Here is a 15,571-nt window from a genome sequence, read left to right as displayed (position 1 = left end):
AACGAAAATGAAAATTTGCTTGATAATTCAACTACGCTTGTTGGAGAACAATAAAAACACTACACTCAACAAGCCACCAATAAAACTCAACTGCCTAACCTATAACCAAAGTCTCCTTTTAATTTGTTTTTTAAAAAAAGCGCTTGACAAACTTGCCCCGCATGCCGAAGTTGCCCCGATCTCCCCTATATATTTACCTTTCGGGTTTAAATTTTTCTGGTTCTGGAAAATATTCCGGATCGTGATGAATACCATGTGTCGGAATTATGACGTTATTTCCTTTTTTTATTGTTATACCTGTATCAGCTAATTCATAATCTTCAGAAGCTGTTCTTTGTAACCTAATTTTAAACGAATTTATTCTTTAATACAGTAGATATACTACAGGCTAATTATTAAATAAAAATATTGTACTTACATTATACCTGGATTTTGTATTCTCAACGTTTCGTTTAATACCGCATCGAGATAAACCATTTTACTAACAATATCGAAATCTACGTCACCCTAAAATGTAAAATTTAATTAACCTTTCATAAGAAAATTTAATACAATAAGAATTTTTTATTATAAAATATGTTTCGTGATTCCTTGACCTGATGGATTCGATTTCGGGTCTCTCAGAGCGGTAGGCTTCCATCTTGACCGCTCGGTCATCCGACCAATGGATGGTGGCTAGTAAGGATGTGGAAAATATCGTCTCAGCCATAAAACTCAACCGAAGTTATCAATGNGGAACGACTTGTAAGAAATCGGATTCCTAATAAATTGGAACGTATCTATATCTTATAGGGGGATCGACTGTACTAAGCTCTACGTGCCCATAGCACTAAGAGGGCCTCCTTTTAGCAAGACTTTAACTCCACAGAGAGTTTAAAAAATCTAATTGAGAAGAATGTTTTCGTAAATAGCGAGTTTTATAAAAAAAATTATTGGAATTAATTAAATACTATTAAGAAACGAAAACAACCGAGTTTTTATATGTTGAAAATGAAACACTTATGTAGTTTCATAGTGTAACACTATCAACTCCACGTAGATGAGTACTATGTCCTACTCTTCGCAATAATGATATAGCGCATCATCATCTCGCTATATCCTTGTTGCAGGAATTAAGTAAATGTAATATGTACAGTATATTTAATTACATCCTTTTTCTGTGGATTATATCTAGTTTATTATTTTTAAATTTTTTTCCAAAAAATGGTAATACGTATAAAGGCAGAAAATCGGATGTAGCCAGAAATTAATTGATATATACAAATTCCATCGATATTTTGTGGAACTATGTTTATGTAACTATGTTTATGTAACTGCCGAGTTCGTAGCAATAGGTCGAACGGCCTAAGAGAGCTTAGCGAACAAACAATCATCCTCATATGAATGTTTGTTTGTTCCCTAAGCTCTCCTAATAGATGTTTCTTTTTAATAATTTTTCGCTTCGCTCCCTGATGACCGAAGCGATTATGGATAAATTTACTGCCCTGGGAATCAGGATCAAATCCGGGCCATTCATTAAATCCACTCGGAATTGATCGACGAATTCGCCCTCTTAGTGCTCACATAGCAAAAAAAATTTTAAAAGAAGTTACTTTCTTTAAATGATCGAACGCAAAATCTTGATAAAACAATAAAATTTTTCTGCATGATTGTAATTTTGTTTATTGCTTGATCTATTTCGTACTGAATTTTTTTTAAATCTTTCATATTAGATTATTTAAGCGTTTCCGATTTTTTTCTATTAAGATATAAATGGAATTAATGAATAACGCATATTTTTAAAATAAACGGTTATTTTACCTTTCTATTCCTAGCAGATTTTAATTTTTAACTGTAAATTCGTTTGAAGAATTGTTTTATACTCAGTTGAGTAAGAGTAAGAATTTTAATTTAGAATTAAATAAATGAAAGATAAATAATATATATAAAATCTTTGTACTTGACAAGAATAAGAAAGCATTTATTTACATGTGTTTCCCATGTTTCATCTATTTCCTTCAACAACTTCTCTTGGCATTCTGGATTTAATGCCATTTGATAAGCTAAGAATGTCATGGTTGTTGTCGTTGCATCGTGGCCACCGATAATAAAAAGAACACACTGAGCAACAATTTCGTCGAGTGTCATTGCTAAAACACAATATATTAAAATTATGAAATAAATCACCAACAAGAATTAATAAATGATAATGAAAGAAAAATGGATACTTTTATGTTTAGGTTGAACTTTGTAATTATTTATTTCATTCTCTACTTCTTTCAAGTCTTCGGCGGTGTTTTCAAGTAATCCTTCCTGAGCGTCCATCATTAATTGAAGAAAATCGTTTCCTCTCTATAAAGAATTTAATATCTCAATTTCTTATCTAATCAAGGTCAAACAAATAATTATTTTACTTCAAAATGATTTTGCTGTATTGCCCAATTTATTTACAATTAGCTGAAGTACCCGGCTTCGCTCAGGGAGTTGATATGAGATTGTGTGGTAGTTGGAATAAAAGGATAAACTTTAAAATATAACAAGTAAAAAAATTTATTGAAAACACATTCTAACTATTAATATTTACAATACTTGTTTATAAACATTTTTCATTTTGTTATTTGAGGTATAGGCCTATATGTACAAATTTTTCGAATTTCCTACTCGAGAGCAAGCTACGTATAGTTGACCGTGAGAGAAGCAGGAGTCTTTGAGGTTGATTCCGCAATGTTTTAAAGTGTGTCCTTGCACTTTGTTAATTGTAAAACTATAGGCTAATTTGATTGGAAATTGCAGTCTTTTAAATTGGAATGGCATTTCAGTAGAGATCAGTGGTATTCTGAGGATAAATACTGTGTGTCCTTTGTCCTTTCAGTCATAACTTCGGCTTCGATGATGTTATTCGATATCTGTTTGACGATCAATCTTGTTCCATTACATAGTTTTGGTGAGCTTAGATTTCTGAGTAGTATGATCGGATATCCAATTTTCAGTCGAAGGCAGTGTAATGGCATTCCTGGTACTTGCAAACTGTTTAGAAATTCTGTAGGGAAGTTGACACTTTCATCAACGTTTACCATCGTGTCGATCGATTTGTATATTCTCTCCACACCGGAAATTTTCCTTTGAATATTAAAGTTGATATCGTCGACAATATTATTTTAGTTGCCAAAATTGCCCTTTGAAATAGCCACTCCGGATTGGTATAGTTGTGAACAATGTTTGAATAAATTTGGTTGATGAGTTCGTTTTCAGTAGTGGCTATGTTGCAAAAATCACTGTTGAGTTCAATGAGGCCGGTCGTCTGGTCAGTGGGATATGTGCCTTTGCCTATTTGTAAAAGTTTTTGAGCAAAATGTGCTGTTGTTTCGTCTTTCGAGAGTTCAACTGTCATATTTTTTGCTAGTCGCATTATTTATATGTTTGCCAGAGATGTAATTTTTTTAATCATGCATTGATCTCGTTTATTTAGCTGCAGTATTTTTGTTTTGTGTAGCAGATCAACCAAGTTGAATTGGGGATAACTGAAAGTGTTTGTCGAAAATCTCCTGAGAATATGAGTAGAGCTCCTCCCATCACTTCAGAGTTTCCTCGCAAGTCCTGTAATGTTCTGTCCATGGCTTCGAGTGATTTTTTATGTGTCATTATGCATTCGTCGCAGTAGATAATTTTAGCTTGTTTTAGAAGTTTACCCAGTCCAGATCCTCTTGAGATTTTACATGCCGGGAATTGTTCTTCGGCTATATTCAACGGTAGTAGGGCCGATTAAGCAGTTCGTCCTCCTTCCATAAGTGTGGCTGCAATGCCAGATGATGCCAGTGCAAGTGCGATGTGTTGTTAAGCACGTATTTCCGCCAGCAATAGATTTATTAGAAACGTTTTCCCGGTGCTGCCTGGTGCGCCAAGTAAATAATTCCGCCAGTGTTGTTGATCCAGTCCATGATAACGTTGTAAATTTTTTTGGTTGTCATTGAGGAGTGGTTTGTTGTGAGCAATGTATTGAAGTAGTTCGTTGATGTTGTAGCTTTTTTTCCTTTGCAGTTTCGAAGTTTAGCACATTGAAAGCATCTTTTCGTGGTGCTGGCATTCCAAGTTGTACTAAGGTCTGGTTTTTTTTATTGCTAAACATTTATCTTCCAGGCGAATGAGTGTTTCATTGAAGATGTCGTCGTTGAATTCGATGGCCAGTTCTGGATGAGCTTGTCGGATTTGGTAAGTATGTCATCACTCATACTCTCTTTGAAGGAGTCCCATAGCTGTTTTGGATTCGATGGGTTACATGTTGTTAGAATTATGGTGAATAAGTCTCTGATTTGTTCAGCTGAGGATGTGATTGAGGCTTCTTGTAATGTTAATTTTCAGTGGTTGTCGTTTTCCAGTAGTCCTAAGTGTTGGCTAATACTCTCAAATATTCTGGGTTGTTCTAGAAATGTTTAGAGGGCGAAACTTCCAACCCTTATATCTTCAACAGCATGCCCTTCAGGTAAAAACGGGAACCTTCTTCATGGATAAGGGATAGAGGGCTACCACACCATATAACTCACTTCATCATACCGGGATTCGTTTTTGAGTTTTAGCGGCACGCACATTGTACTTACCTTTATAATATATATTGATTTAAATATTTTAATTAAATATTCAATAAATCAATTTATAATCAATGTAAAACTAAAATGCTATTTGTTTGAATTAAAGCAACTTTACCTGTAATTGTATTCTTAAAATATGTATAAAGTTTTGTATAGTCTATAAAGTATTTAATTTATTTATACCGGTATATAGAAATGAGAAGTATTGCATATTTTACAGTTGGTCACATTTGTAGCTGTAAGCCTAATTTATGCAACGATATAAATGAATGTTTCATTTATAAGACAGAAAAATACAGGAATGAAAATAATAATTCCGTTATGCAAATGACGTACAGATGAGCGAATGCACGTTTCACGCGTTAATAATGTTTGCTTGAGACTAAGTAATACGCGAAAATAAATAAATAAACTATGTAGAAAACAAAATTCAGAATGTTAGACAAATGCAAATGTACTGTACAGTACATATATAATGTATATGTATTAATTAATGAAGAACATTGTGCAATGAGCTCTTACACATGTAAATTACTGCTGCCTTCGAACACACGCGTTGAAAAGTTTTTTACAAAATATTTAATAGCATAGGAATTAGTAAAATTAGTAGTAGACAGATTAGAAAAATTTAGGAGTGATTGCTAAGAAACTTTTGCAGAAAAAAGTATGCTGCAAGAATATGACTCAAATTTTGTTATTATAAAAATGTTATAGCATTAGAAACAATTACTTCAATGTTATCATAGATTGTAATAACCATTATTATCAAAAATTCTGATAAAAACAAAATTTCAGGAAAGTTCATAGTAATTTGGAATATTAAAACAGAATAAAAATTAATCCGTGTTTTGCATATTTTATATAATTTAGGAAGGCTAAAGATTTATTGCAACCTTTTTAAAATATATAAAATATCAAAAACCCAAAATCTTCAATTAAAAATTTCTTCTTAATTATTGTTGAAAGTTTTTAAAATGAAATGTACATTTTACAAAAGGTATTTTAAAATGTGTAGGGAAATTCCATGAGAAAATTTTGACTTAATAAAAATCAATAACGTTTGCATTATGTAATAAGAGATAAGGATAAACTTTTTTTTTATTATAAAATTTACGCTTAAATATTTTGCAACGCATATGAATTGTTCTTACAACTTTCTTTTGTTTTCTCTCTTCCAAGATTTTCAGAACGACGTTCCGGAAATATTCAATTATTTTCCTCGGAAAAAATTCCAATTTTAAGTAGCGAATAAGTTTCGGTGCAACGAAAACTATTAAATAAATATTAATATGTAGTTACACAACAGTTACACAAAGTTTTATTTATAACGGTAAAATCAAAACTTACACGCAAAAAAAGTTAGTTTAGACATATTTCTATTTGAAACCATTCGAGCATTATTCACAAATTCGCTGTTCTGATTTTCCTGTGCATTCAGTTTCGTAGCAAATGCAGTTGATGCAGTGACGTCGATAGCAAATTCACTCATTAAGCTGTAAAAGATTTAATAATTATTGCATAAATAATGAATTTTAAAAATGTTAATTATACAGTATGATACAATAAACTTTTCTTTTTAAGTTTAAAGTTTGTATTATTATTTATAAAAGTTTTGCCGTAATATTTCGTGGGTTTTCTCAGGCATATTCGTTTGATACTATGTATTACAAACTGTATTTCTAGAAGTTTAATCTTAATTTATGGCATTCAGCATGTAAGAAATATGTTGGTTCGTTTAATGTTATACAAGTGAAATCGTAAAATCGTTTGTTTTTATTATTATATAATTTCTTGTTGGTTAAAAATTTTCAGATTAACTTAACTTAAAAATAATTTAATACATGATAAATACTGTATAAACCCCATGTTTTTATGTTTTTTCGATTTGAATACGAAATTGCTTGCAAAATGCAATTTAAAACAAATATTGCCGGAAAGTTTTATATCGACGGCCGAACAGTAAAAACCCAGAAATTATTCTACCATGTCATGAATTTGTCAACTTTTCGTGCAAAAGTCGTTGCGTAGATATCTAGAAACAGTGTACGCCAGCAGTAAAACATAGTGCCGATTATTCATGGGAATTATCATTAAATTTTCCGGATATCGATTGTGTGAGAATCAAGGTTTAATTAAAATCTTCATAAATTCTGAAGATATAAAATTTAACGCGTCTTAGTTCATATATATAATTAAGTGGTGTCATGAACTAACGAAGAAAAAGGAAGACTTCAGCGATTTTTCCAAAAACCATAATAATAATTTACCTCCCTGATAGTGAACAGTGCTAGACCGGAACAACCCACCACTTCACAATTAGTGTCATCAGAGTGAGATTTAACGCTCCCCTAGTTCACAATTGTCATAAACGTTACTTTGTTGATTACTATACATAAAATTAACCTCTTTATTATTTTAAAACTAATCGTAAAGGGAAGACTATTAAAAGTCAAACAAAGTAAATTTTCGAACGTTCCTAACGCCCCATGTTTCGAATTAAGGAATTCATAAATTCCTTAATTCGAGACATTCACAAATTAAGGAAGCCAATCTGAACCTAAGCATAGAAGAAACTGTTTAAGAAACCAAACGGCTGACCGACGTTTCCTTCTTTGGTAGTTTTTGCAGCGAAGAAGCAACAGTTTGTAGTTAAATGTCCTAATCGTACAATTAAAAAACATAAAATCTTTACAAATTAAATTAAATAATATTAAAAATACTGAGGGAACAGGTAACAGCATTGGATAGTTAGTTCGGCCAGGTTGATCTGCTACACAAAACAAAAATACTGCAGCTAAATAAAGCATTCCTTTTGTGGAAGAAGAATACACATGCGAGTAACGATTCTTCATCCTGCGAGAAGTGTAATAAGCTTATATCTCGCAGCAACATATTTCCTTGCTTTTAAAAATAAATTACTTTTTTGTTCCAACGCTGCTTCAATTAGAAATAGCCTAATGACATTTTACCTAGAAAATAGAGTCTAAATTTTAGTTAAACACTCGTAGCATTACCAGTATTTACTGAAATGACAAGCTGAGCAGATGAGGGTATACGGTAACGATAACTACACTATGATTGACCTTGTTCAATTGTTAAACTGCAAGATTTTGTTGAGGATTCAACCTACAAAGTAAATTTATTCTGGCGTAGTAAACATTAGTATTGTTTTATTTCAAAGACACATGGCAAGTTTTCCATCAAATTCTTTTATTAGTTGAGTCGATACTAATGTTTACTACGCCAGAATTATAAAACAGGACACGGTTACAAAAAACAAATTAAGAAACTAAATTTAGTTATAAACAATATTTATAACATATGAAGACTGTATTGATAGAAATGTAAAATTTCTATATAAATTCCATTAAGTTTTTGGATATTTCTCGAAAACTGTTTTTATTTTGTGATATTTTTCTGTTAATTTATTTCAGTCACTATAACTACAGGCATACCAGTGGCCAAGCTGTTCCGTTCTCTGAACACTAGGAATTCGGTCGTGATTTCGCACTTGACCAGGACGATCTGGCAACATGGAGCTTTCTAAGTTTTCTCCACGTCTGTAGCGCCTGAATAGGGGCCAGTTACCCTCAAAAAACCTCCCGGAAGACATCCCCTTAGGCAGATCGCCCAAGTCTTGCGTTGCCATAACAATAAACTATAACTACAATTACCAATCTTTATATGGAAATAATATAATAAAAAGTTCAATTATGTAAATGCATAATACATTATATAAATACATACATATGTACTATACAGTATACACAAAAGTTGCATACACCACACAGAAAATAAAATTTCCTTTCTTTTAAAAATTTNTAGTTATGTGTGAAAATAAACGTGAAAGTTTGAATAAACAAGGAAATATTTTTAAAATCATTGCAGCTTAAATGTAGCAGAGTCCAAGATGTGTATATAATGAAAGTCCTCTTAATTCCCGCAGGTGAAAAGAGACACAAAAATGAAAAGAAAGCGAAATATTGATGTGATAAAAAAAACATTCTGTTAAAATTCTTTCCAAACTTAACTTATACATAAATGAATTGTTATAATTATTTTGATTCGAAAAATATTAAGATGTGAGCATTTAGATTACTTAGTAAAACACATAATGTATTACACAATTTCATTAGTTTTTTGTATTAATTTAATAAATATATTTAATATATAGCACGTTAAAAATTTTTTAAATAAATTAGAATATATAGATATTAGAATAATTAAATTGAATGTTTTTTAAAACATTATGTGTAATACATAATATAGAAACCAAAATAATTTTAATTCAATAATTAATGATTATTGATAATTAAAAAAATAAATGTGAATTAATTAAAAAATTGACTCACCCAAATATTTTACCGTGATTTTTATAAGTAGCAAGAACATTCTCGTGAAACGGCTGAAAAAGATTTATATATGAGTTTATAAAAACATATTAAACAATAGAGAATATATTTATTTTAAATACAAGAAAATAATTATAATATTTATTTTCAACGATCACTTAAAATTGTTTATCGCAGAAATTTTTAAGAAGGATAAACACATTCTGCATCCCATTTTTGGTTATAATTTTAAATCTTTATTAAAATGGGAATAATTACATATATATACTGTATATATATTATATAATATGGTTAATTTTGCACAGCATCGAGAAACATTTCTGCATCGAAAATCATATTTGAACCTTCCACCATTAATTAAACTAATACATTTGTTTTATTATAATAATATTTGTGTGACGTTTTTACACGTGGGTTGGTGTATTCACATGACAAACGTAACTACCAAAATGAACTGAGATTCCTTTCTTGCAGGAAAGGCGTCTTTATCTGCAATAGCACAAAAGTCGAATTTTGCTTCACTTTTGCGGTATGAATAAAAGCGGTAACATTTCGAGACTTGTGAAACTTTTGTTGCCACAAATCTCGAAATGTTTCCGTTTTTTACAAAACTTTTAATTTGTTGCCACAAACGAACCGCACATGCGCATTGCCTTAAATTCACAGAATTTTGTACGGATAGTAGCTTTTTTTAAAATCTTTTCGCTCTGTGAGCACTAAAAGGACATCTTCTTAGCAATCCCATTATGAGTTCGTCTAGGCCCAGAATGGGCAGCCGGGTAATGAGGGACGATAGGCTGCCATCTTGACCGCTCGGTCATCCGACCAATGGATGGTGGCTAGTAAGGATGTGGAAAATATNAATGCATAATATATTATATAAATACATACATATGTACTATACAGTATACACAAAAGTTGCATACACCACACAGAAAATAAAATTTCCTTTCTTTTAAAAATTTACAAAAATTCCTAATGTAAATTATATTTTGTTATAAGTTTTTATAAACTATTTTAATTTTATTATAAAAACAGACATTTTAAAACGTAATTTTAAAAGATAAAACTTATATTCTTCAGTTTTGCAATTTGTAAATTAATTAAAGACATGAACGGATAAAGGTGTAATGTATCTCAGATACAGTACTACCATAAAAAATCTCCGAAATTAAATGATACTGGAAATGATTAAATGATACTTTCTGCGAGACACTATTTCTTGGATATATTTACACTGAAGTAATAATATAATAAAAACTTAAACATCAATGTACTCAAAACTTGTATTTTGTAACATAATACATTCAATTATTCATGTCCTCAATTATTCTGTAAATTCATTAACTATTGAAATATTCTACTTAAAATATATTTAGGATTATTAAGCAACATGAATAAAATAAATTCTTACTCTTTGAAATTAAATTTTTCACCTTTTTCGGCGTTTTTATTCAAACGTGCGGCTAATGATTCCGCACATTGTTTAACTAAATTTGCCATCTAAAAAATATTTTTCAATGTTTTAATAAGTAGATAAATTATCACATCTTTCATCTTATTTATAAAAGCTAATTTTACTTTTCTCATTCTGCTACTGGTAAATGTCGGACTCATCAAATTTCTTACTCTTTTCCAATCTTCATCAACAAGTATACTAACCATACGGTTAACCGTTGAATCTCCAAAATCCATCTTCTGCAAAAAAAGTAAGACAGTTGTAATTATTTTGCCAAATCTATTGAATTCATAACGATACGCATTCAAAGTCGCCTTACAAATACTAAACAGACAAAACTATTTCACACACTCTTAATAAAAATTTAGACTATTTATGAATCTTAAAAGTAAATTTTCAATAATTATAAACAAATTTGTATTTATTAATATATCTTACCAGTCTATTACGAAAAGTTGGGAAGTCTTTTACAAGGATATGTTTAATCAGCTCTGGTTTAGATATCCATAAATCATATGATGGCATGCAAGTTCTAGAATCAAAATTTTGACATAAGAAATAATTTATAAAATTTCATATAATATTATAAAATTAATAAGATATTAAATAGCAAATTACGTCTTAGTTTGAAAATTTAGCAGATATTAATCGAAAAGAATGCTAAATTTAAATTAATTCCTTTAGTTAATGCTAGAAATTTTGTCAATTTATTATTTTACTGAACTTTGCAAAATATGTTTCTATCATCTACATTAAATAAATAATACTTTGAAGTTGAGAATTAATATTTTTACCTAACCTTTGAACATATTCATAAAAGTTATTGTTGTTAGTTATTGCTAATGTATAATTCTGTTACTCATTAAGGGTTGTGCTAAAGTAGGGATAATTAAAGACCACTGGCCCTTAATTATCCCTACTTTAAACAAACAAATGATTAAAAATATGAAATGAGGGTTAAGGGATGCCAAGGAGAGTTCCTCCCGTGAGGAATTTATTATTTTTAATAAATTAATTTATCAATTTCAATTTCATGTAACTTTTGATTAAATACTAATCCGGGATTCACTAATTTGGCAGCTTGGATTCTTCAGGACACAAGTTAAGGCAGTGATTTGAATCTGGCGAGCATTAGTTTGCACGAATATCTCTTGGCCAGATATGTAGTGTTGCCAATGTGAAAAACTGAAATTATTCGTTTCTGTATGTCCGCATATCCAAAATTATTTAGAGCTACCTAATGTAAAGATTTAGAAAAATCTATTTTGAACACAGAAATGAGAAAAGGAGAGAAACAAGTGAGAGACGAGTTAACTTTTCTACAGAGTTGGAGAGAAGCACGATATTTCAATATAGCTTCTTTCAAGACAATGGACGTATGGGTACTTTTATGTGGAAACAACTAAGTAAACTTATAGCATAACCCATTCGATATGAAACTAACTCACGTAGCAGCTTGTTATTAGAACAGGCATTTTAAAACGTCTTGCCCTTATCCCCTATAAAATACAGTTCATTAGACACAAAAGTAAACAAGGAAAACAATGGTAGCAAAATTATTCCCAAGAAATAAGTAAAAGAGACTAAATTTAGGGTAAAATACACGAGAAATAGGATAGTTTTTAGAAGATATTATTGGTCAAAATGGAAATGGAGACCATTGACAAAGGTTTCAAAATTACCAAATAAATTTACATAGATGATTGGAAGCGAATAATATGAGCAAAGAATAAATCCCAAATTTTCACAATTAGAAACAGCACATTTTTGATCTAATGAACAAAATAATCTCTTGATCTTGGATTGAATTACAATATTCTTACCAATATAACCGCATCTCTTCCAAGGTATACAAAATTATAGATAGCAAAATGATAAATGCAATAGAATTTAATATCCGAATCCCTAATCCGTTCCATAATCCATTTCATAACCCAAACATTTATTATTTAAAATTTAATTGTTTTTATTCCGAAAAAATTCTATTGTATTCAGGTTACACTATGAAATTGGTATTCAAAATCTTCCGTTCCCACATTAGACAAATTTCAACTTATAACTGTATTTTACTTAGGAAAATTTCCGTTCCGGTAACTTTTCGTTTTACAGATACTCTTTTTTAGCTAGGATTTATTATAGTTATACAAAACTGATATAAAACTAATATAGAAAATTAGCACAAATACTTAGAGATATATATTAAGAATATTAAGATGAAGGTTGTAACTACGGTATAAAAAATTAGCGCTATTTCGATTAAACTGTTGCAGAACTCATAGTAGAGGAGTTTTTCTCAAACTTTTTACTCACGCTACTCAATGCATTTGTAATGATTCTGCCACCCAAATATTTTTAATATAAAATGTTTAAAACACCTTGTAAAGTGAAGTCACTGTATATTATATAACGAAATAAAATTATGCATTGTAGATAATAATTACTACATATGTGAAATGTAATATTGAGTACATTTCTATTAACAGTGGTTCTGGGCAATTTCGATTTGTAATAAATAACTTACTTCAATTTCAGTTTTAATTATTTAAATTTAACTATTAAAAAATGGAGGAACGATGATAGTAAATAAAACACTGTTTCAAAATTATTCGGGAGTTTATTTTACTTTGAAAAATATTACAAGTGTTTTTAATAAACTTAATGAACCCTTCTTAAAATGCACTTTTCAAATTGTAAAAAGATTTAGTCAATTTCATTTTGAACATAAACACATACTCCAAAAAATACTTTAAAAATTATTTATTGATCCACTTGTGTCAAAACTCATCCCGTTATTTATTATTTATATATATATTTATTTTGTAGTTATGTATGAAAATAAACGTGAAAGTTTGAATAAACAAGGAAATATTTTTAAAATCATTGCAGCTTAAATGTAGCAGAGTCCAAGATGTGTATATAATGAAAGTCCTCTTAATTCCCGCAGGTGAAAAGAGACACAAAAATGAAAAGAAAGCGAAATATTGATGTGATAAAAAAAACATTCTGTTAAAATTCTTTCCAAACTTAACTTATACATAAATGAATTGTTATAATTATTTTGATTTGAAAAATATTAAGATGTGAGCATTTAGATTACTTAGTAAAACACATAATGTATTACACAATTTCATTAGTTTTTTGTATTAATTTAATAAATATATTTAATATATAGCACGTTAAAAATTTTTTAAATAAATTAGAATATATAGATATTAGAATAATTAAATTGAATGTTTTTTAAAACATTATGTGTAATACATAATATAGAAACCAAAATAATTTTAATTCAATAATTAATGATTATTGATAATTAAAAAAATAAATGTGAATTAATTAAAAAATTGACTCACCCAAATATTTTACCGTGATTTTTATAAGTAGCAAGAACATTCTCGTGAAACGGCTGAAAAAGATTTATATATGAGTTTATAAAAACATATTAAACAATAGAGAATATATTTATTTTAAATACAAGAAAATAATTATAATATTTATTTTCAACGATCACTTAAAATTGTTTATCGCAGAAATTTTTAAGAAGGATAAACACATTCTGCATCCCATTTTTGGTTATAATTTTAAATCTTTATTAAAATGGGAATAATTACATATATATACTGTATATATATTATATAATATGGTTAATTTTGCACAGCATCGAGAAACATTTCTGCATCGAAAATCATATTTGAACCTTCCACCATTAATTAAACTAATACATTTGTTTTATTATAATAATATTTGTGTGACGTTTTTACACGTGGGTTGGTGTATTCACATGACAAACGTAACTACCAAAATGAACTGAGATTCCTTTCTTGCAGGAAAGGCGTCTTTATCTGCAATAGCACAAAAGTCGAATTTTGCTTCACTTTTGCGGTATGAATAAAAGCGGTAACATTTCGAGACTTGTGAAACTTTTGTTGCCACAAATCTCGAAATGTTTCCGTTTTTTACAAAACTTTTAATTTGTTGCCACAAACGAACCGCACATGCGCATTGCCTTAAATTCACAGAATTTTGTACGGATAGTAGCTTTTTTTAAAATCTTTTCGCTCTGTGAGCACTAAAAGGACATCTTCTTAGCAATCCCATTATGAGTTCGTCTAGGCCCAGAATGGGCAGCCGGGTAATGAGGGACGATAGGCTGCCATCTTGACCGCTCGGTCATCCGACCAATGGATGGTGGCTAGTAAGGATGTGGAAAATATCGTCTCAGCCATAAAACTCAACCGAAGTTATCAATGTTTTTATTTTATTTATGAAATCAATAAAAATTTAATATCGTCTGAGAAAAATAACTTTTATTTGATAACCAAAAGTTCTTCAATCCTGAATTCGATCGTCCTGAATTATTCGATAATAATCCAGAATTCTGGTAGTATTCCGCAAATCGGATTATTATTATTTTTTCTTTTGGGAACGTAGTGCATTAAAGACTTCAAGCAAAAATTTATGGTGCGGCCGTGCACGTTGTTACACGTTGGAACCGTAAGATCGAGAAGAATTACTCATTTTGTTACAGTGTCTTGTTTCTATCGGGTCGGACGAAGGGCTTTCATTAGCGCTTTTTTCGTGCTTAATACATGTTTACGCCGCAAACGCTGAAATGTTAGTACAAAGATATTTCAATACCGGTGTTGAAATCATTATCTGATGTTCGCAAAACTCGAATTTTACTACTTTAGCACGGCAACATCTGAAAAATTGCTTCTCTTCATAGCTACAGTAATAAAAAAAATTATAGCAATGTTTGATACGTTCAGATCACGTTACAACTTATAGAATTTTTCGAAATTAAAACGTCTAATAATCCGGTACCAATATTATTCTGCAGATTTCGGATTAACGAACTTCTGCGATATAACAAAGACTTCGGCTTTGTAATACCGCAAAACTTTAAATAAATTTTTATTAAATTTATTTAAACATTTTTATTAGTTCTAGATATCTTCCTTATTTACAAACTGTAGAATTATATAATGCATATTTTAGAATGCTACAAACGTGTTTATGCAGTCAATCACCATTTTCGCATTTTGTCAAAGTTTTAAAAAAATGACGATAATAAGTTAATACTGTATTAAAGTGGCAATAGAAATGGCAAAAGCTGTGACGCGCTAATAGGAAAGAAACTGACAACTTATATCATACTGGGAAAAACAGCACCCAAGAATTCCTCGATATGTTTGCTT

General features: G+C 29.9%; 1 protein-coding gene across 1 annotated transcript in view; it reads right to left on the bottom strand.

The window, feature by feature from the left end:
- The window catches only part of LOC111621507, a 55,595-nt gene that overhangs the window by 32,513 nt on the left and 7,511 nt on the right, over positions 1-15,571 (bottom strand). Inside the window, exons 3-12 of the mRNA XM_023363662.1 lie at positions 13,727-13,779; positions 10,815-10,908; positions 10,499-10,615; positions 10,332-10,420; positions 5,913-6,058; positions 5,717-5,835; positions 2,208-2,331; positions 1,969-2,129; positions 419-507; positions 198-341 (exon numbers count right to left, since the gene is read on the bottom strand). Coding sequence (XP_023219430.1) covers positions 198-341; positions 419-507; positions 1,969-2,129; positions 2,208-2,331; positions 5,717-5,835; positions 5,913-6,058; positions 10,332-10,420; positions 10,499-10,615; positions 10,815-10,908; positions 13,727-13,779 — 1,136 coding nt within the window. The remainder of the gene's footprint in view (positions 1-197; positions 342-418; positions 508-1,968; positions 2,130-2,207; positions 2,332-5,716; positions 5,836-5,912; positions 6,059-10,331; positions 10,421-10,498; positions 10,616-10,814; positions 10,909-13,726; positions 13,780-15,571) is intronic.

The sequence above is a fragment of the Centruroides sculpturatus genome, unplaced genomic scaffold, assembly GCF_000671375.1.
Source record: "Centruroides sculpturatus isolate CEXI.00-Female unplaced genomic scaffold, Cexi_2.0 scaffold222, whole genome shotgun sequence".
NCBI classification, from domain to species: domain Eukaryota; kingdom Metazoa; phylum Arthropoda; class Arachnida; order Scorpiones; family Buthidae; genus Centruroides; species Centruroides sculpturatus.
This window is presented reverse-complemented; position numbering and strand designations above follow the sequence as displayed.